The 23,736-nt window shown below is 37.0% G+C and overlaps 1 protein-coding gene across 1 annotated transcript in view; it reads left to right on the top strand.

The window, feature by feature from the left end:
* The window catches only part of YTHDF3 (YTH N6-methyladenosine RNA binding protein 3), a 25,031-nt gene extending 2,605 nt beyond the window's left edge, over window positions 1-22,426 (top strand). Inside the window, exons 2-4 of the mRNA XM_008644137.2 lie at window positions 2,678-2,763; window positions 4,067-5,659; window positions 17,686-22,426. Coding sequence (XP_008642359.1) covers window positions 4,085-5,659; window positions 17,686-17,709 — 1,599 coding nt within the window. The 5' untranslated portion in view covers window positions 2,678-2,763; window positions 4,067-4,084 and the 3' untranslated portion in view covers window positions 17,710-22,426. The remainder of the gene's footprint in view (window positions 1-2,677; window positions 2,764-4,066; window positions 5,660-17,685) is intronic.
* Window positions 22,427-23,736: the final 1,310 nt, after the last annotated feature.

Consider the following 23,736-nt stretch of genomic DNA (forward strand, 5'->3'; position numbering starts at 1 on the left):
GTGTATAACAATTTTTTTGTTTTGTAGAAGGCTTAAATGTAATTATTAGGTTTAAAACAAGAAAGAAATGTTTCATGATTTTTAATGTTTATTCTTCACATTAAGGTGTGATGACTTCTAATGAAAAAGTTATTCTTGTGCCTTTGGCCATCATTTTTTGTGAGTGGTTATTCTAAGCATAGTAGCACTTAAAAGAATATTAGCTTTAAATTCCTCTATTTGATGGGTTGCTTCTTCCCAATATCTAATTACATTGTGTGTTTTCACAGTGTTTGCAGAAACCTGTGGTATTTTTAGCTTTGTATTGATACAGATATTTTTAGTATCTGTAGATTCGTCTCAATTAGTATTCTTCATCACTGCCCTGTTCAGTTGGAACACTTAACATGAGATTTTGGGAATGAGGCATTCATTTGCTGTTGTTAAATGTCTGTGTGGGCTACATTATTCACTATTAACACATTATGTAAAGTTAGAATTAAAAGCTAAAGAAATATGCTTCCAGTGATGCTATTTCACTGGGAAATGTCTATATTTCACTAGGAAAAATGTCAGTGTAGAAATATTTTGTGTCATTGACTTAAGATCTCAGTACAGAATGAATAAGAGAGAAAATACATTTACAAGAATGTTTGTTAGTTGTAATGTCAGACCAAAAATAATTCCAACTTTAGTGACCTTTAAATACCTGTGGAACAATAAACACAGCAGATGCACGTTTTATGGAGATTAGCTGTCAGTATGAGGAGGTTAATTTTGATGGGATACTAGTCTTGACATAGAGCTGTTTATTCCTTTTATTGTGGTTGCATGCTTTTAAGAAACCTGTATGCTGCTGCCCATGTTTTTCATTATAATAGCATTGTGTTGGAGGGTTGTGCTGTCTGTAGTATTTGGTTAAGCCTAAGCAGTGGACGTGGCATAGACAAAATGTTTTGACGTTCATCCTGTGTGTAACTGGGCCAAATACAGAGAGGAATATAGTGTTCCAGCTCATTAATCTGTTACCATTGTGTGTAAATTCAGGATGATTCGTGACCTTAACTGAAACTCTTCATTTATGGGGGAAAAGAGCCCCCAACACCTAATGTTTAATTTAAATGTGGTGTTTAATTAGAAATATTGTTCTATCCAGTTCTAAACTGCATTTTGCTCAGCATTGCTAGTCATATTTGACTGTAGCTAGTATAGAAATGCAGTGTGCCAGTTTGTAATAACTGAAGTGTCAGGTATTCTTTTAAAACTTCAAGAAGGTATTCAAAACACAAGTTGCTTTCTTCCCAGATAATTGCTTTGGAAAAAAACCCTTCTGTGTTAAATTATGAATTTTTACCTCTTTTTACTGCTATCTGAAGTTAATAAAGTTTTCCAGGATTTTGATTATTCCTTGTGATTATATCTATTCCTTTGTAATTTCTTTCAGCTAGTTTCATTCACTGAAGTCAGTTTTGTTTTAAGGATGTTGAAGTCAAATGTGAAAAAAAAATTCAAGCACCACTTGGCTTACGATGTGAATTTTGGGTGGCAACCCCCCTACCTGCAATGAAGCTGACTCTTAAACACAAATTTTGGCAAAGTTGAATGTTTAGTTATATGGTTTTGTATGCTTTTCAGAAGCTTTTGCTAAAATGGGGAGACCACAGAGTTGGCTCCTAACTCAGTTTAAGTTTCAGAAAATCTGCTGTTTTGTTGTAACTTCTGCAGTCGTGGTTTTTCAGTGCACCTAACTGATCATCCTGAAACTCCCCCTCCCCCCCCCCCCCCGCCCACCACCGAACCTATATGAAAAATAAAAAAAAAAAAAAAAGTTGCATTTGGATAACCAGTAATTTATTTTTTGAGAACAGATCTTCATCTTCAGGTTGTGTAATTGCAAGTGCTGGTTTAAGTCCCTGTTCTGCTGTGCACCATGGGAAACAGTGGAACTTAGCAGAAACTTGTGCAGTGTGGCTTTGTTTGATTAGTAGCCTGGGGGATGATAGGATGCCCACACTTCAAGTAATTTGGGCAGCTGGAAAATTCCAGGTAGGTGTAATACCTTAGATGAAATGAAAGGTAATAGGAGACCAAGAAGAGCAGGTAGGAAGAGATTCCAGCATATAGTGGCGTATGTGTTGGGAAAGGCTTGTAATCACCCTTTGGGACTTAAGCTTTTATTCCTGTCTTGCTTTGTCACCTCAGAACTTCAGAGATGTCACTAATGCAGTACAGTTATGTAGGAAATACAGGATTAAATAGCTGAATAGTGGTGTCCTTCATGGTTGTCTTGGTGGGTAACTGCCTTTCCTCCTGGCAGGAGAAAGCTGTATGTTGCAACTTTCCCTGAACCTATTGAATATGTCTATAGATCGGGTTGGTCTGCACATTTGCACTTGGTCTGGTACTTCCAGAAATGCTGGATTTACTGCCTATGCAAATAAGGTGTGCCTGTAGTTCGTCATCTGTCTGTAGATCTCAGGAAAGAATAGTCAGGAGTAGGCTGTTCTAGCTGCCATCTTTGCAGACCTCTCCTGAGATGTGATCCACATGATGAGTAGAACGAGCTATTTTGTTTAAATTGAAGTGGTGCTTAACAATAATATGTATTTCAATGTACAGATGATTAAGAAGTGCTACCTAGATTGAAAGTGCAGCATAGATTTTTCCAGAGAGTATTCTAATACAGATTTATTTTTAGTTTCAGTACAAAACGGTTCGATTCATCAAAAGGATGCAGTAAATGATGATGATTTTGAGCCATATCTAAGTAGTCAGACAAATCAGGTAAGTGAACATTGGTTACTACCTTGAAGTTAACTTTGATGTTCAGCTGACTTCCAGACTTAATTTTTGGATGTTTCTTAGAATTACTGACTTGCCTTAATATACATTGAAATATAATTTTATATCATATTTTGTTTCATCATATGATATCTTAGGCAGATGAAGTATTCTTAAAAATTCTGGAGAAGGTTAAAAAGCATGCTTTGATGTCTCTTGCTCTTGTGCTTCTGCTCTAGCTTCAAAAAGATGCAGTTACAAGAAACTTGAGCTAAAAATCAAACTCCAAACCCAGAACACAAACCCCAAACCCTTACATTTAAAACAAAATCATCATTTTGGATGCAGTCCAAATCAACAGTTTTACTGGCTCTGAGAATATATTAACTGCTTGGACATGATTTCCTTTAAAGGTGGTAGAAGTAGCTCACAGCTGATGGCATAATAGATGGAAGCTTAATATTACTGCAGCTTGGTACAGCTCTTCTGCCAGGAAGTTAATGACTTGACTTTCAGAGCTGTGAATTGCCTCTGTAGCTGAAAGTTAATACCAGTTATGTTAAGTTCATAAGTTGGAGTGGTCTTGAGTGAGAGTGCAAGTTATTAAAAGACCAAGAATTTTGCTTGCCTTCACTTTTTTTTTTTCCAATAATACAACATTAACAAGGCATCATCTACAGATTGATAAAGTGCAATTTTTTCTCCAAGACAACACCAGAAGCCATATGGGGGTAGTCCTTCAAATACCTCAAGAAGTAAATTCTGTGATTTCCCACGGGTCTATCTGGTGTAGTACTGATTCAATGCCCATTCTCATTAGCATGGATATGTTACCATTTTTTGTTGTTACTCCTGAAACAAACAGGTGTCCTTGCATCCATTTCACTGTAATATCTGTTGAGAGTCTTCAATTAGAAGTGAGAAATTTGACAAAACTAAGAATACCACAACTTTAAATCATAGTTGCAGTTATTTTTTTTAGTTATGAAGGTGCAGCTATGACTTGTTTAGCGTAGCTTGTTATTTTCTTGATACTGTTGGCATGGAGGTATTTTAAACCTAGCTTAGTAGCTAAAAATGAGGATAATGTTCCAAAAAAATGGGGCCATTTAGTGCTTTGAGAAGGTCTCCTGAAGAAATGGCCGTATCTGACAGATACCTCACTCATTGTTCACGTTGTGTGGAATGGTGGAAGTTAAAAATACATTCATATAATGCTTAAAAATGTTTTGGATTGTATTACAGGCTTTTTTTCCCTGAGCCTAATTGTCAGTATTGCTGATTTTTAAATTTTATTTTCTTGCAGAGTAACAGCTATCCACCAATGTCAGACCCATATATGCCTAGCTATTATGCTCCATCCATTGGATTTCCATACTCTTTAGGTGAAGCAGCATGGTCAACTGCAGGTGACCCTCCAATGCCATATTTGACAACTTATGGACAGATGAGCAATGGTGAACACCATTACATACCTGATGGTGTATTTAGTCAACCTGGGGCATTAGGAAACACCCCTCCGTTTCTCGGGCAGCATGGATTTAATTTTTTTCCTGGGAATGCAGACTTCTCTACATGGGGGACAAGTGGATCTCAGGGACAATCAACGCAAAGCTCTGCTTACAGCAGCAGCTATGGCTATCCACCTAGTTCTCTTGGGAGAGCCATAGCAGATGGACAGGCTGGATTTGGCAGTGATACTCTGAGCAAGGTGCCTGGGATTAGCAGCATTGAGCAAGGCATGACTGGACTGAAAATTGGTGGAGATATGACGGCTGCTGTAACAAAAACTGTAGGTTCAGCTCTGAGCAGTACAGGTATGACAAGCATAGCAGCTAACAGCGTGCCCCCAGTTAGCAGTTCAGCACCTAAACCAACCTCATGGGCTGCAATTGCAAGGAAACCTGCTAAACCTCAGCCAAAACTCAAGCCTAAAGGTAATGTGGGCATTGGGGGCCCTGCTGTACCGCCGCCACCTATAAAACACAACATGAATATTGGAACTTGGGATGACAAAGGGTCAGTGGTAAAAGCACCCCCAGCTCAACCAGTACTGCCTCCTCAGACAAAAATCCAGCAGCCTCAGCCATTAATTCAACCACCACCACTGGTGCAAAGCCAACTGCCTCAACAGCAGCCTCAGCCACAGCAACCACAACAGCAACAAGGACCTCAGCAGCAGGCCCAGCCTCACCAGTTGCAGCAGCAACAGCTGCAAAACCGCTGGGTAGCTCCTCGTAATAGGGGTGTGGGCTTCAGCCAGAACAATGGAGCTGGTAGTGAGAACTTTGGTTTAGGTGTTGTATCTGTCAGCTCCTCACCTTCTGGTGTGGAAGTGCACCCAGTGCTGGAGAAACTAAAGGCCATAAACAACTACAATCCCAAAGACTTCGATTGGAATCTGAAGAATGGACGTGTGTTTATAATCAAAAGTTATTCAGAGGACGATATTCATCGCTCCATTAAGTACTCTATCTGGTGTAGTACTGAGCATGGTAATAAGCGCTTGGATGCTGCTTACCGGTCCCTGAATGGAAAAGGCCCACTCTATTTACTCTTCAGTGTGAATGGCAGTGGACACTTTTGTGGAGTGGCTGAGATGAAGTCTGTTGTGGACTACAATGCATATGCTGGTGTCTGGTCTCAGGATAAGTGGAAGGGGAAGTTTGATGTCAAATGGATCTTTGTCAAAGACGTTCCCAATAACCAACTGCGACATATTCGCTTGGAAAACAATGACAACAAACCGGTTACCAATTCGAGGGACACTCAAGAGGTACCCCTAGAAAAAGCCAAGCAAGTGCTTAAAATAATTGCTACTTTCAAGCATACCACCTCAATCTTTGATGACTTTGCACATTATGAGAAGCGTCAAGAGGAGGAGGAAGCCATGCGTAGGGTAAGCAATCAGTGTCGTTACAGTAGCTCTCTTTTTTTTTTTTCTGTTTTTGGAAAACTTGTTTTTCATTCATCTGGAATTTCTGTCTGCAAGTGTTGAATCAGAAAGTGGTACTTCTTACCCAAAGTATCTACTTGATATAACTGGCTCTTAATGAAAAAATGTAAGTTCTTGTAACTTGTTTGTTAGTTCAGTCATGTGTTTAATCACAAAACTAAGGTAGGCCTGAATAAGCAGAAATCTGACATGTTCTACTTCTTCAATGCAAATGAAAGCTGAATTTAGTGTATTATTCATAACTGAAGTCTTCTTGCTTAGGTTTTTACAGTTTCTGATGTCATGAAAAGGACCAGAAATTTGAGAAGAAGCGTACTTTATTTAATCTAACATTTCAATTCAAATTCTGCTTTGATGAAATGTTAACAGCATGATTACTGTGAAAAGCAGGTTTTCTCCTTAATTCAATTTATTTTTTGTACAACCGTGAAACACAGAAGTGATACAGTGATGACTTGTATAGTGTTGAAATAATTTTTTGGACCTTTCTGATAGTGCATTTCCTAAAGGAAGTAATGTGTAGTTCATTTCTGCAAGGAAGAGTGAATGTGATAAATCTGTAGCGAAACTTGTAGTTTTGAAGGCATTTCAGGAAACCGGACAAGGGAATAGCATTTAATTCAAGCAGTTTTATAGTACTTGTCTACTTTGTCTTGTGTACTGTCCCTAATCATAATGCTTGTGTTCACCATTGGCCACAATATTTACTCTTCCTGTATTTACTTTCTTTCCAGACTTGCCAATAACTGTAAATGTATGATTTGTCTCGTGGTTAGAAACATTTCAGGAGCTATTTTTACCAGTTAGATGATAAGCAACTATTCAAAAATGGGAGTTCCCATCAGGGTGGTTTGGTGCTAATAATCTCTGTTTGTCATGTCATACCACTCACTGAATAAAAACCCCCAAAAGTTTAGGGTTTATGCTAAGTAGGGGCCTTGAGACGTGTGAAGTTGAGAATTTGTTCACTTGAAGCCAACACATAAAGAGGCTGCGAAGCAGATGAAACGCTTACTTCTCTTGGGTTTCTAGTACTGTCATGGTTTCACCCTGCTTGTACGTTCCTACATGATGTGTTGCATCTCTTGTAGAACAGTGTTGGGTATACCCCAAATCAATTTTGTAGTTCTATTGCATGACACTGCAATAAATTGTCATGTTGAAAGTTTTCTAGTGTTGGGAGACTAGATGAATATCCCAGTTGGGTGTGTAATGCCTTTTAGATTCTTTTGGTAAAAAGAAAAAGGATTATGCCCTAAATGAGTATTGTTACTTTCATGGTTTCTTGATGATGGGGTGACAGACTGCTTTCTTAATGAATATGCAATGTAAGGGGCAAGCTTTGACTTTTTTGGGCTTTGGCACAACTTCATCAAGTGCAGAATCACCATCTCCCATCAAGGGAGGTGATTGTCCCACTCTACCCTGTGCTAGTGAAGCCTCCTCTCGAGTCCTGTGTGCAGTTTTCAGTGCCACAATAGAAGAAAGACATAAAGCTGTTAGAGAGCATCCAGAAGGGCCACAGAGATGTTGAAGGGTCTGGAGGCGAAGCTATGTGCGGAGAAGCTGTGGACACTTGGTTTGTTCAGCCTGGAGGAGACTGAGGGGAGACCTCATTGTGGTCTTCAGCTTCCTCACAAGGGGAAGTGGAGAGGCAGGCAGTGATTTCTTCACTCTTGTGACCAGTGACAGGTTTTTGAGGGAATGGCCTGAAGCTGTATCAGGGAAGATGTAGATCAGAGATAAGAAAAGAGTGGGGTTGGGCACTGGAACAGGCTCCCCAGGGAAGTGGTCACAGCTCCAAGCCTGAGAGAGTTCAACAAGTATTTGGTCAGTACTCTCAGGCACATGGTGCGACTCCTGGGCTGTTCTGCACAGAACCAGGAGTTGGACTTCAGTGATCCTCATGGGCCCTTTCCAGATATTCTGATTCCGTGATTCGTTGTGATTTTGTAATGTTTCAGGAGGACTAAGATTATAATGTTTCTCTGTAGCCTTCATGCTTCAGTATTTTCCAAAATTTTAAAGTTTCAAGATATTTCACAAATAACTGGTTTGCTTCAAAAGTATTTCCTTTTTTGGAAAAACTTAACGAGAAAGTCGTAAGTCAGACATGCGTAGCAACTCAGGAAGATTGTGTTTTATTTGTGGTTTTGTTCCCTCAGTAGTAGGTAAAAGGCACAAAATGTAATGAAGAGGAGGAATGTAGATTATTGGAAGTGTATGCTAAACTTAAAATTCAAAGTACTAAGTCCAGCACTTAGTATGTCTTGCGCTAGATAACAGTGCTGATGGGTATTTGAGCAATAAAGTAACACTGCTATTTGAATAATATCTTCAGAGAAACATACAGTATCTGTATGACTCAAGTATTGAACTCCGTGTCTCTTTGTAGGTACCTTTCCCAACACTGTTGAAAGAAAACATACTTGTCAAGATACTTGCATAGTGACCACTGGCTCTTTTACAGCATCGTACAAATTGGTTTTATGACCAATTGTGAAAAACTGCTTTAGAACTGTGTAGGTTAGTCATGAGGTTTTCTCTTTGTAGATGGATTTGAGGTATGCCTTAAGCAAATTAATATGGACTTAAAATATAGGAAGTCCAAATTAAACTAATGACATCTACTGAGAGTTTAGCATTCTCCTATGATTGAATGTTGATTTTAAATCTCTGAGATTTTTCTTTTATCACACAGTGTACAAGCAATCTGTCTTTAAATTGTAAACATACAATTGTTAACCCTTATGATTCAAGTTTGTAAATGTACAAATTAATATTGTAAGCTCTGGTTTATGGTTAATTGAGTAATTATTACCTAGTGGCAGCTAGGCTTTCATGGAGCCGTATTTAAATATGTGCACCTTCTACTGCCAGTAGAACTGTGTGGATTAAATTCGTGCTCATTTTCTTTGGCAGGTGTGGCAATCACTTTGTTTCCAGTGTTTTGGTCATGAAAAATACGCTTATTACTCTTAATAAAATATTAAATGCATCAGGCAGCAGTAGTCACTTCCATGTTCTTTGAAATTCAGTTAATGTTTTGCTGTTGCATAGGTGGTTACAAACTTTCGTACAGCCAGCAATCTAAATATCATAAACAGCAAATGACATAGGGATTTAATTTACTTTATAACTGTTCATCATTACAGCTAACTTATCTTAAAATAATTGGTTGTAAAAGTTTAATCTTAACAACTCAAGGGGATCAATAATTCATTTCCAATATGGCCTAGCAGTATGTTTTATTAAAATATGGCAGTATACTTCTAAAAGTGCAAGGAATAGTCTCTGATAAACGTGAAGCTTCAGTAACTTTGCCATTTCATAAAGGTTACTTAAAAATAATAATGAATAGTCTCTTTAAGCATAAATTTTAGCACTCTAGTGTCTACCACTGTTAGATGTTACCCTGGTGTGGGTAAGGTATCTCCAGCTGGGGTTGTGCAGTAATCATTCCCCTTCTCTTACATCTCAGGTTCCAGTCTCCAATCGAAACATACAAGTGCTGTGATGTTTTACCAAAGAATTAAAGAAATGAGTGATGCTTTTCATGAGTTCTGTCAGACATATATTGAAATAGTCTGGAATTCCATTTGTCCTTAGCTAACTGCTGCTTTGTGGTATAAATGTGCTGATTTGTATGCATATTATTTAAAAAGATGTTTTATTGTCTTTCAGCAGAAAGGTGTAAAATCTAAATGAAAGAAACAGAAATCTTAAAATATGCCTTTTAAGATTACATAATTACATTTTAGAAAATAAAAGGTACTGAAAATAAAGAAAAACATCTGTAATAATAGCTTTGCACCTGATCTTCAGTAAGTATATGAATGAAAGTAAAATGTGACTGATTAAAAATGCAGTTGTTGACAGATTACAACTTCCTTGCCCTCAGATGGTGGCTTACTACCTGTTGTCCTAGGACTTCTTTTGGTGCTTTTTGGTGGAGAATTCTACTTTCGTAGCACACAATGGGGAAAAAAGGTCACAGTTTCATGTAATTGTAGAGCACTTTAGATGGTTTGCTTAATGCAATACTCCAGAAAAGTAATTGATTTTTTTTCATGAGGTAAGATAGAAGAATTTAGTATATATTTGTGTTTATCTAATTTGCATTTGGAATTTTCTTACTTTTCAGGAAGCCTTTAAATGACAGATAATTAAATTTTAGCTTTCTCCTCTTGTATTATATATCTTGTAATAGGAATGCTGACATAGCTAGAACTTCTTGACTCTCAAAAGGAGTAATTTTCTTTCCCCTTCATTCTCATACCAATGTAACTTTTGTTTCTCTGATAATTGGGTCATTATCAGGCTGCAGTGTTAAGCAGTGTAACTTCTTTCCTTTCTAGGACATTGCTGACATTGTGCTTGATTTGATATTTCTTAAAAATATCTTGGAGGGAGAAAACATCATTAACAGTGAACTGTAGCTGCTGCTTCCTCCTCTTTACCTCCAACCATCAATTACTATGTTACACTGTTAAAATCAGATATAGATACATTGACAGATTTTCAGTTAAGGAAAACAGGTAGTTGACAAAATTTTTTAATGCAGTTAAATGATATTTGTAGTAAACAACTTTTAAAAGTTTGTGTATTTACATCTAAAAGAGGTTCATGTAATAAACATGAAACGATCTAAAAGGTTATGTAATTAATATCTTCTGAGAAACATGTTCATATCCTGTATGCTTTTGATGAAGTTTCGAGGGACATTATTTTGCAATTTCCTTGGACTTCATATTTATCAACAGTGTCATCTTCGTAATTGAAAGTGAGAAAGTAGAAACAGGAGACACTTTTTTCCCTCCCTTTATAGTCAGTCATGAGATGAATATGTACGCCTGGTCATGGGAGAAGATGATCATTTGGAGCTGGAATAATTTTGGACATACTGATCCAGAATTCCCTTTCCATGATGGTGTGCTTATTTCCCATGTTTTCATTTGCTTTTGCATCTTTAATCTTTGGAAAAACTTTAAAAATTACCTTCAAGCCCATATGTTACAGGCTCAGGGTTTTCAAATGTGCCCATTTTCTGTGCATTTGGTAGAGTCAATTATTTCTGTTCCAAGGTACAGTTTAGAATTCATTAGAGGATAGGGATAGATGTTACATTGTGGTCTGTTAGAGTGGCCATGTAAGAGTTTGAGCAGTGATGTCTGCATTTCTCTAGTGATGATGCAAGAGGGAAAGTGCAGTATTGGACTGTTGAATAAAAGAGGTGGACAGTAATTAAACTCACAGGCAGTCTTAGTTCATAGCAACACTTGTGTGGATCTTGTTGTTTGTTTGTTTGTTTGTTTGAAATCCTTAACCTGAAAATCAAGCCTATGAAGTCCTTTTTACAGAGTGGATTCAACTTCTCTTACTCTGGGAGTCGAAACACCAATTTCTCCTGTAAAATAGGGACCCCTATTGGAAAAGCTAGGAATATCAACCAAATGGTTTACTTCTAGCATAAGAGACCAGTCATTTTTTGGGATCTAATACTTTAATGTTCCTAAATATCAAGGCAGCTACCTAAGACAAGACTTCAAACTTGATTTGAGCTGGATCTGTGACAGCTGTACCTTTTCTAAATGCTATGTCTTTTAAGTTGTGATTTTTAAAGCAAAAGAGTAATTCTAAGTCTCTTGTTCCAGAGCAAAAGCAGAATACTGAGTATACACAAATAGCTGTAAAAATCCATGAGGCACCCTTCTGCTTCCTGCTACATCTCCTCAGATTTCAGTGCTCTATTAAGAACAAATTGTCTAGAACAGTGGTGCTTTTCCTGCAGTTTGCAGGGAAGAAATATGCCTGCATATTGCAAGGAAGTCCTAACTCATGTGACTCTTCACAGCCTTGCTTCATTGATTCATACTGCAGATGGGCTAGCTAGCAGAAACTCAGTGAAGATTTCTGGAAGTGGTTTGCTGGAAAAAATGGCACTTTAAAACATACAGATCTTGCATGTCTATTAAAGGTCTTCCTGTAGATTCAGTTAAACTAGGATTGTTTGTTTTACATTAAAACTGATTTGCTTAAACCTTCATATGCATCTAGCTGAAATGAAACGTTACAAAACTTTGCAGATGATAAAGTTTTTGAGCCCAGTTCTTTGGGAGTTTTTCAGAGGTTTGATAGGGTAGTTAATATTGATGAGTAATTATGGTTTTGTTCTGTACCCTTGGGATTATAGTTGGTTGTAAAAAGTAAATGTAAACTTCCATGTTCACTGCATTTTCATATAAATAGGAAACCAAGATAAGTTCATTTTTCCTCATGGTAGATTGGAATTTGAGTTACACCTATTCAAAGAGTACGAGTGGTGAGGCTTAAAGAAAAACTGTCTGAGAAGTTCTTCCTCAGTGTAAGCCCTGCAGTGAGTGTTATTTCCCTTCCAAGGCTACTATAAATTCCTTAGCAGAGCAAATAAATAACATGTTCTTGTTGCCCATGAGCATCTGAGAGAAAAAAACTAACCCAGGTGTCAGAGTTATCTTTCTGCTTCTTTTGCTGGGACAGAGGTCATCACTAAATGCAATTTCTACAGATTTGGTAAGAAGTTATCTCTTGTCAGGCTTCAAAAACCAGTGGTATACTCTGAGCATTGTTAACAAATAATAATGAGGATCTGGAGGCTTGCTTTTTTTTTGTTTGGTTCTTTTTTTTTGTTTGTGTTTTTTAGTTTGTTTTTGTTTGTTTTGGGTTTTTTGGTGGGTTTTTTTTGTTTTTTTTTCTTTTTAATGAACTTGCTGAAATGGCTGTCTTGTAGATAATTAAAGTCTGATATTTCAGTGTATAATGATGTACAGCACTGAAGCAAAGCACTTCTGCTTGTAGTTAGAATTGGCTGATCCATCACGGAAAGTATCTGCCTGGGAAAACAAGACTGGAAGGGCTTTTCTGGCTCATGGAGTTGAAGCTTGGTTTCTGCAGAGCCTTTCCTTGTTGTGTGTTACCATATGGTATCTTTAAGTAGTTGGGTTTCTTTCTCCACCTCTGCCTTCTGAATTGCTGTACCCTGTGGAGTTTCAGATGTGGATTAAGTTCTTACTGCCTTTATCATTACCATAATCAAATAATGTGGTCTGTCCATGTTGTACTAACAGTGCATGTGTTTGCTCAAATTTAAATTTATTTACCTTTTTACTATAATTTGTTCACATTTTTTCCTATAGTAGGAAAAGGTACTTACAAGTATGTTTCAGTGACTGAAATAAGTAAAATGCCATCAAAACTAGTAGGAAGAATAAATAAATTAGAAGTCTAGGTCTTCTGGCTTGTGCAGAGTTTAATATTTATGTGCTTGAGAGCCTTATATACTGTCTGTTGTTCAACTGATCTGCAGCAGCAGAGTCTCAGATGAGTATTAATTCATAAAGCTTACTGGGAGAAGGAGCTACTCTGAAGGTGTAAAACCTTATTTGACTTTGTATGTTAACTTTGATTTTTAATTTGTGCCTTGTGGTTTTCATGTTGGGTTAAGAAATAGAAGAAAATTAGTGTTTAGGAAGGGGATGGCATCTGCACAGGAAAAATTTCTAGGTTCATGTAAGACTTCTAGAGACCCTTTTCATCTGTTCCTTCCCTCTGTTCTTCCCAGAATTCCCAGAAGTGCTTCTCAGAGAAATGTATTTAAATATATTTATCTGTTTCTAAGGTAGTTTCTGTGTTGAGGAGATGTCCCTCTTGGGAGTTCAAGAGTGAGAAGTTAAAAAGGACCAATATTTCACACAACTTTAAAGTTTCAGTAATCTAGTTTACATTAACAGCCAGTGATATAAATGGAGTAAACGATTTCTGGCATTTTTCAGTTTTCCAGTAATCTGTTTTTCATTGTGGTTCTTGAGCACTAAGGTCAATGCTTATGCTGTCCTAGCTGTAATGGTACACTGGGGCGAAATAAATTGCAGATTATGGCTGATGCCATTAGTAAATGAGATTTCATGAACTTTGCTGTGGCTTCTTTTCACCACCTCTACAGCTGCCTGCTCTGCCTCTGCCAGGTGTTTCTGCCCACGCAGCACAGTTGGCAGAGCAGATGAGTGCCCGCGCCTCACTTCACAGAATGCAGTCTGACATGTTAGCTTACATTGCAGATGAGCAGGGCTTTTAAGTTGAAGATTAAATCGCAGTTTGCAGTAAAGCAGCTTCTGAAGCTGTTGTGAGAATGCTGCCTCTTGGGAGAGGGGCGGAGCAGACAGCTCCAGGCATGAACGCTTTAAACATTGCAGTAAGATGCAGAGGTTTGGCAAAATTCTAGGTTTTTTTTTTTTTTTTTGAAGTATAGCTGATAATGCTGGAGGTGAGGATGTGTGGGAACTCTGCAATTGCCTGTGTAACCCTGGACAGCTTTCAAAATGGACTCCTTGAAATGCTTGCACTTGCAACTACTGTAAAAAGTATAGCTGATAATGCTGGAGGTGAGGATGTGTGGGAACTCTGCAATTGCCTGTGTAACCCTGGACAGCTTTCAAAATGGACTCCTTGAAATGCTTGCACTTGCAACTACTGTAAAAATCAGCCAAAGTAATTCTTTCAGATCTGCCTTCCCTGGCCTTGAGCTTCAGTTTGTGGGACCTTGGAAAAAAAATACAGCCAAGGATTGTAGTCGCTTCTTGTTCTTGTTAAGGTGCTTTTGCATTTACATGTAGACTACTTAAAACAAGGCTTTTTCGTTTACCTTCTTTGTGGCAAAGGAATCCCAAAGTCAGGGTTGTGTGCATCTCAGTAGTTTCTTTCAAATCAGATCAGGAAGTGTTTTTGTTGCTTTGAATTTTGAAATTTTGTTAGCACAGAGATTTCATTATATTTGAGGATAAATTACATTGCAGCTACTTCTCAGCATGGGATCATTCAATTAATGCTCTGAATTCAGGCAACTAAAATTTGGAAGTAAGTCTGCCTCGCAGTTCAGGCCAAGTTAATTTCATAGTTTTGTTCATACTAGATTGATGCACATTTCTAAGGCCTAAGCAGGTTTTAGGTTCACCTTTACTTGGTTTGTGCATGGGGTTATTTGCATGTATGAAATCTGCTTAGCATATGGTCTGCAGCATATGGTCTGCTGCAGGTACCTTTAACCAACTAATATGTTCCCACATTGTCCTGGTTTGAATGATACTTAATTTCCATGTCCTGTTCATAAACTCCCCATAAAGCTGGGTAAACCTGACCATGGTGAGTTCTGAAGTGAAATTGACCTTTGGAAGAGAACTTAAATATACAGGAAAAAGTTTTCGTCCAAGAGCATTGCAAGAGATGTGACAAAAGTTTTGCTCCTCTGAATATAAGAAATGAAATTAATTGGGTAAGAGAGAAGTGGTTATGCTGGAAACTTCTACTCTGGTGGTAGAAACCTTCTGGAGGTAAAGTCTTCTGTTAGTTTGTCTATAACCACAAAAAAACCCCAGAAAACAAACCCAAACAAAAATCAAAACACCAAAAAACCAGAAGGAAATTACTTTGAGACAGTGGTCCAGGAGCATGATCCAACTTGGAGTTGGGGAGGGATTTGGGATTTTTTTTGAGTGGAATACCACTGTGTGTTTTGAGTAAATCAGGTCTTCTTTCTCTCTGTTTTCTGTACAGAGTGCCAAATGTTGCTGATACCAGTATTTGAAGAATGTACTGTTCACTTGCATTGAAAAATGTCATGCTTATATATCTGCTTGAAGTATTTAAATATAAATTAAATAATATGTAGTAATTAACTAATGTGTAATTCTGAGACTACAGGAAAGGTGTGCTGATGTTTTGAAGCCTTTTTTCTTGGTAGAATTTAAAGTGGGTGTAAAATTTGCAACACCTTTATTTCATCAAGTGGAAGCAGGTAGTCAGGTCATCATTCCTTTTCTACTTTGAGTTTTTATGAACTTAAATACGTTTTGAGTTGAGGGCTTCATGAAGCATAACGTTGGTCAGTTTATAGTACAGCAATTTGAAATGCCGAGAGTGTTTCTAGACAGCCTGAGTCAGTGCTTATGGATGTAATACTTACAAATGAACAGGACCTGATGATTTTTAGGTGTATACAGGTTGTATTTAAAATTGTTCAATATAAAATATCTGTATTTTAATACTGCAGTTTCATAGGCTCCTACTTACTACCACAGGAGTGTTTTTGAGCACTTTGTGTAGTTCTTGCAGTTGAAGTCTGCTAATATTAGAGGAATAATCTGAGATGTACCTGAGCAGGCTATTTTTGCATGCCTTACCCTCACAGTGAGGCATGAGGCCAGTCATCATCTGTTTTCAGCCAAGAGTGCATTGTTAAGATACCAGCTTGTATTAATGACTGATACTATCAATCTTACATATAAAAAGCAGTATCTTACTATGAAAATATTAATGATATATTTTTGGACTCGGAAAAAAGTTTTTCTAGCAGAATAGCACAAGTATCATTCTCACTTTAAATATACTTAAGTTCCACTCTAGCAAATGTCCAGTCTTAGACACACAGTTGCTGGGACCATGAGCTGCTCATTGTGACCAAGACTGAGCTTTACTTTTTTGGCGTTTGTCTTGAAGCAACTTGGAGATCTGTCTTGGAAAGGACTAGATCACCAGTAATAACCAGTATAAGTGTTACATACCTTCTTCTTGCACTAGACTGTCTTTTTGGGAGACTCTATGTGGGTTCATATGCTAATTTGCAATTTTCTTAAATAGTTTCTAACATAGTAAAGTTTCAATGTGATATGGAGAGAGTGGTTTTGGAATCATTGTTCAAATGCCTCCTGGTTTATTTTGTTTTCCCTGCTATGTTACTGTTCCACTTTTGATATGCTGTATGATGCAATAATAATAAAAATCTGGAGAGGTATTTTTACACTTTTTTAATTCTTTTTTAATGGGGATGAGAACATGCCTCTCTTCCATGCAGGTATTAGTCTATTTCTATAATGTGCTCAGTTGTACATATAAAGAAATGTGTTATGGAAAATGCTATTGAAAGATGAGGTCTTAGTTTTTTACACTCAGACCACGGTGTCTTTTTACAGTCTAGAAGATGCATTATGAAGGCAAAAAGATACAGTTTGTTGATCAGTTTTTATTTTTTTGCTAGAGGTAGTCATAATGCCTAAGTGTATGTTTATCTTGAACAAAATAGAGAAAATGGACGATGATGATTAAGCACCGAAAATGTAATTTATTCTGTTAGACTTGTACTACAGTGTACGAATTTGTTAGTCCCTGATAGTTACAGTGCCATTAGTATGTCAGCCCTGAATGCCAAATGTGGCATCTCACAGTGCTATGAGGGCTGTGTAGTTAATATGGTCGTCACTGCAACTCAGGCTCACATTGAAGTGAGGTTTCTTTGTAGCCATTCCTATTTCACTGACTTTCCATTTTGTTATTGAAAGTAATTTCTAAAAAAAGGTATGGATGGGGCTTCTTAAAAAAAATGCTTTTCTTGCCACTTGTGTGTTTGTATGGAGGATAAGGTATTGGGCCAACTAGTTACTTTACCTTTTGTTCTTAAGCACTTTGGAACATTTTATTGTATGGGGCTTTGAGGGAGATACCTGGCAATACCGTATTTTTCCAGGGATATAATGGATGGAGAGTAGAACATTTCTTGACAACTTAAGCAGAAGATTTATATATATAAGGCAAGTATATCTTGCCTTATTTGTGGGCCCATTGGTCTCCTTGCTCAGTTCACTTTGTGCAATATATTTTACTGTGAGTGAATTAAAAGTGACATTATAAGTCCTTTTTTTGATAGCTTTTTTTGGAACATGTTTGCCTTTTAGTTTGACATATACTTCTGTGTTTCTCTTTAAGAAGTTGACTTAAAATGTATGATTTCATATTCCAGAAAATAATTGAAGCTTTTTCGAAAGCGTTTTGCCTGATTTAGCTAAATTGCAAGCAGTGAAAATGCTGTAATGGAAGGAAAGAGATAATGTTGATCTGTGTGTATTAACATGATTGTCCTTTTTTGTTTTTGTTTTTTTCAGGAGAGAAATAGAAACAAACAATAACTATATGGAGATGTCCTGCTAGAATACAACACTAATGATGTAGACTCTGGAAATGCCTAATATGTCTAAGAAGACGTTATTAAAGCTTTTTTCTGCTTAAGGTGACATCTTTGAACACTTTAACACGAAATTGACTCTTCTTGTAATGGTTCTCATCAGTGCATCTGCCCTTATACTCTCTCACCAAACACACTTGAGAACTGTACCTTCGTCAAGCACTTTCTGTCCTGAAGCTTTTACCAGTATCTGCTGTCTTTTGTATTTATGCATCCTAGCTAAGGCACAGGAGACCGAACGAATGCAAGGATTCATTAACTCTTTGAATTTGTTAAATACTAACATTTAACCATTAGAAGTGGTTCAATGATGTGAGATTCACATTGCTTCAACTTAATTTTTTCTTTGTTGTAGTTTTTTTAATTGTCAGTTTTTAGCTATTCAACAGATTAAAAAGCAAATCATGCCATATTTAGTCCTGGAGTAAAACTCAAGTCTAAATGTTCATGTGAAAATTATTGTAGTAATCTTTTAATATGGCAAAGCAACTTTAAGCTGCAGTTTAGCCAAATGAATTATAACAGGAAATTATAATAGAATGACATTTCCCTTGTTTCAAACTGTTTGGTGTAAGAGAATATTAATATGCAGCTTGGTGGACACCACCAGTTAATGCACATTTCTTTATTTTTTTTCTGTAACATGTATACTGAAAAAAGTGCATTTGTCTGAGGAACTGTTTGTTTGCTACCACTCAATGAATCTCAGTTTTGAGTAAATGTACCTCAGTCTAAATCAGACTTTTTATGACCTTTATAACTACATTTAAAATAATCTTTAATTCCTATTTCTGGGTGTTTGCAAGCCTGACAGATTGCTATCATGAAAGTGAAAATTTACTCCTCTAGGTGATTCACTAGCTAAATAAACATAATTCTTGTTTAGCAAGCATATACTCTGTTTCTCAAATTTTTTTGTTTCATTGTGCCAACATTGAGATGTTTTTCCCCCTATTTGAAAATATTTTGAGAAAAATACTTTGGTCCATGGAGTTTACATGTTCATAACCATGTTAAGATGATTTTAGAACCATGCAACAAGAATTTTAGAACACATATTAAACGGGCCAGTTCTATACTAGTTTTTAAACTCTAAAGTATATCTTCTGTTTCAGTTCAATAGCAACACATTCTGTCTGCTGGAAGAGAATATTGAAAAACTGTTAAGAGGGTGTATTGACTGTACAAATTACTGAACAACCTGTACCAAACTCCAAGGATAGCTTTCTCTTTTTAGAACAGCAATGTAGAAGTCAGATATCTTATAGCTTAAAATAGCAGTAGCACATATTGTTTGAACATGTTTCATGTCTTACTGTCCAACACAGATGTTTATATTGCGTTTCAAGTCCTTCATTTACAAATTTTGGCAGTCAAAGTTCTGGAGCTTAAGTAGCAAAGGTTTGTTTTGAATACAGACTATTTTGCTGACTTTTGCTTTCTCTCTTCTTAAGCCCTTTGCACTCTTTACAACCATGCAAACACTAGAGTTCAGTGCACACTTCTTGCTCATTATTTTAAATACTGTTTGAGACTGCAGAGTAGCAGAAATGAATCTTAATTTTTACTGCCAGTTTTCTGGAAGCTCAGAAGGGAAGCTACTTCTGTGTTTTGGAGTAAAGAAGCAATGTCACCTAAATGTTAGATGTGTAACAAATAGCAAGCAGGATAAGGGAGGGATAAGCAAAGTGCATATTGTAAGAAGAGATTAGGAGACAAAGGTTTCAAGCCCGACCCCTATGAAATTTGGCTTCAGCCCAAAAATTACTGCTTCCATGCATATCTGTTTCTTGCTGAAAGATTTTATAGCTATTTGTTTCCCTTTGTGGGCTGATTTATTCCAACTGTCACTGATCAGCTGAAGTGGCAAAGGTCAGTGTTGTGAGTCCAAAGAACATAGTTCTTCTGTGATAAGTCGAGGTATCAGCATGTTTCTGCTTCTTTATAACAAAAATACCTTACGAAAATGCCCTGAAGTTTCCAGTTACCAGAAAGCTGATGTTGGAGTCAAGCATTCAGGAATTGATTGCATGTGCAACTCTAGTTTGCTTTCACTGCAGTATTCATATTTTTGCAGGCTTTGTTAGTATTTCCTGCCTTACCTCATGCCTCTTTTATTCTAATAGCATGAGCATTGCTCTTATATTGGATCAGGTTTATATCAAGTGGGTTCATCACTCTGTTGCAGGCTTTGAAAACTGGGAAGATGAGACAGGATTGTGAGAGAAGGAGGTGATCACATTTAGAGAGCTGTGACAGTTCTTACACTGTTTCAAGATTGTTAGCAAATCTACAAATAGAAGAGTTTGATTGCTGATGGTGTTAGTCATGTTGCAACTGATTTGCTGACTGCTGAGAGTTTAGTATGTGCAGCTGAAATTAAAAGGAATTTTATGTGCATATGAAGTACTGTAAAAATAGTATATAACATTGTAAAATCAGCTGTGGAGTGCTGTATTAGTTAATGGACATGTGAAGCTTTTAGCCTTCAGCTTCCTTATGCACAAGTTCTTTTCCTCCAGAAAGAAAAGGAATGGTGCTTAATATCTCAAATAAATGTAGAAATGCCTTTTTTTTGGTCTGATTTTTCAATATGGTGAAGGTGTTACAATGGTTGCTTTCTAACTTGCTAATGGAGGAATCAGTGGAACCCCTTTTCTGTTCCTGGTGCCTCCTCCTTTGTGCCAGCCTTTGTTTTCCTGTGATCCAAACTGAGCCAGTTCAAGCCATTTTCTGCTGCTTTAATGGTTGGCCAGTTCTGTGTGATGTTAAGTGTTTGGAAGGGAGATGGTGGGAGGGAAAGGAAAGAGACCTGTTCTTTCAGAAGCAGGTACCCCCTGTTGAACAGGCTTAGCTGCGCTATATATATAGCACCTGAGGTTGGTGAGCCAGAGATGCAGCAGAATATTTAAAAGTGGGAAAGGCTTCCCAGGGGAAAAAAACCAAAACAAATTCTGCTTTCAGTGTAAGATTTTGGTAGTGTACAAGTGAGATACAATTTTATCACACATTTAGTGATACGAGGAGGAGGGAGGAAATGCTGAGTAGTCGCCATTTTGATTGCCTCTTCCAGTCTGAGGAGGCCTGAGAATTCTCATAGAAAGCTACTGTGGAAAAGCTTGTCCTACCAACACAAGTGGGACAAACTAAAATTGTAAGAGTTTTGCTCATCTTTGAATATCTTTGACTTTGTAACATCGGCATCTTTCACGTAGTTTTTTTGATACTTGACAGAAATAATTTCTGTCAGTTGAACGCACACATTGCTGGCTTAAGGAAAACATGGGCACTGCTTATTTTGATGGACTTGGATTGGGCAAAAGTCAATATTCACAACTAGACAAATCGCAATTCATGTATTTTGTTATTCTGGGCTTAATTTATGAAGTACTTGCTTCTCTACATTCTCTGTTTTCTTCTTTTTGGGTACTCTAGCAGTTTCAGTGTTGACTGTCTGCAAAATCTAGATGCAAAAGCCCCTTGCCAAAATTATTCCAGGCAAATCTATGGCACCAAACAAAAGATAATGTTGAGGTCAAGTGCAAATAATACAATATTTAGGAGGAAGCATCTTAAATATTTTTGATTGTTTAGTCCAGGTTCTATTTTGAAGTTGTTTTCTATTTCATAGGAGAACTTGCATACTTGAAATATATTCACAGAATCACAGAATGGGTCGGGTTGGAAGGGACCACAGTGGGGTCATCTGGTCCAACCTCCCTGCTCAAGCAGGGTCATCCTAGAAAATTCCTAAAAAAATCAGTGCATTTTTCCTAGCTGCAACTGAGTTGAAGCAACAGTGTTTTAAATTCTGTAAGTAGCAGTTACCATAATTTTTCAAAATTTCTGGTGACTCTTTCACCAGAAGGATGTTTACAGACTTCATCTGATTGTAGTGCAGTGAAAATCCAGTGGAGACAGTCTTTGAATTTTCTCCAGCACTGTTTTTTAAATGAATAATTCTAGGGATTCAAATGCAAATCACCCTTTAGGAATAGATTTCCAGAGCCATTTGTACTAATTTTCCTACCATTTAGTTAAGGAAATACACAAAGATTTTCAGTGTCTTGTTTATCCTTTTGTTGTGTGAAGATCCATATAATTTAGTGATAAATTAAGAGATGTTAAGAGAGCGGTTTTTTTCCATCTAGGTGTAGCAAAACCTTGGTTTTGATTTTGTGGGGGTGTTTTTTGGTGTATTTTGTTCGTACCATTGCAGTTTGGTGACTTAGATGAGAATTCTCTAACAAGAGACCGTTGGATCTTACTAAATATGTTTGAAAGTTTCCTCAGAAGCAACCTGTTCACATCCTTATTTGTTCTCTTTTCCACTTGACACATTCACTGTAGTTCAGCATGGGAGAGGAAAGAATTTCTCTATGGGTCATAGGAATTCTAAGTAAATTACTTTGGCCTCATATACAAATACTAGTGTACAGCTGGCAGGCTTTCTGCAAAGCACCTGTTCTATACTGTCTGTTCTACTTTACATATTTTAATAAAGTGCATTTTAATATATGAATATGAACCTTTCAGTTCACAAATTTAAATTTGTATCCGTTCTCATAATTATCATGAAGCATTCTTATTGATGATACTGTCAGTGTCCAGGGTTCTCTAAGCAAAATATTAATAATAAAATTTGCTGCTTATTAATATTAGGAGATGCATTATGTTTGTGTTATCTGTTCTTTTCTGACTTTGTCCTTCCCGCAAGTGAAAATGCAACAAACAGGAGTCAATGACCAGTTGGATGTCTTCTCCAGTCAATTTTCCTACGTATTTCACAATAAACTTGTTCTGCCGCACTGCAGGCTGAGTGCAGATGGGTGGGTCTTCAAGTATCTTTCTCCAGACATCTGTTCTTAGTTAAAAACTGAAGAGACAGTGAATTTCTTACTCCTGTCTAAGTAAGCATTCCTTTCCACTTCCCTACTACCTTTTCTGTGAAAACTCCACTGGGTATGTCTGTCAGCTGTTTCCTTTGGATGCTCATAAGGGAAGCCTGGCTTTGAATGCTGTTTTCAGAATCTATAAAATGTTCCTGATTTCCTTGTTTCCTTCTGTAGATTGAGGAAATCTTCTGACTGAGTTTAGCTTGTCTCAGTCTGTCTTGTTTGCCACAATGTAAATAGAGAAATACTGCTTTTATAACTGGATTAATTCAGTCTTCTATGTGGTGTATGCCATTTTTTAAAGTTAACTCTGCAGCATTTTCATTCAGAAGGTGGAAACAGACAGTATTTCATTGGAATTTAAGGATGCAGTAATTAAAATACAAAGGTCCACTTTTAAGCGTTCTTCTGAATTTTAGTGCTGGTGATAACCAAAGTGTTAACAGTGAGAGTTTATAAGCTGTTTGCGTATCCTGTGTGCATTTGCACTTGTCATCTTAATACTGAATTAACTTCCTTTGCCTGTAAAATTAGTTTGTAACTCTTGGGAAACTTAATTTTTTTTTTTTTTATTGTTGGTTTGAATTTCATCCACTCTGGGATACCATAACTTTTCATCTGCCTGCACAAGTTTACGTGTGTCTTGAGAATGAAGTGGGTGTTCATGTAAAATGAAACAAGATACTCTAGATCGATGACTGACTGTGTTTTAAATTGAGATTATGGACTTCCAAATGCACAAGCTGTCTTGATTTGTGCCCTCTTATGTGAAGCATTACACTTTCATCTTGCGCTCTGAATTTATGCATCCTTTCTTTCCTGTTCTGCAAACATCTGAAAGAACCTCAGATGTTAAAAAAAGAAATCCTCCCTTTATGCGGAGTCCAGGAATAAAAATTTCCAAACTAAGCATTTGAGCAAGCTAAATGGAGGTTTAGCTTTGATTTAAGCTATTACATTTCGGTAAAGGGGTGAGATTAAAGGTTGTGGATCATTCATTATCTACTGTAATTATATATCTACTGTTTAAAAAAAAAGCTGAAATTTTATTTTGCAAGCATTAATATATGCAGCTG

The sequence above is a fragment of the Corvus brachyrhynchos genome, unplaced genomic scaffold (genome assembly GCF_000691975.1).
Source record: "Corvus brachyrhynchos isolate BGI_N302 unplaced genomic scaffold, ASM69197v1 scaffold230, whole genome shotgun sequence".
Classification (NCBI taxonomy): domain Eukaryota; kingdom Metazoa; phylum Chordata; class Aves; order Passeriformes; family Corvidae; genus Corvus; species Corvus brachyrhynchos.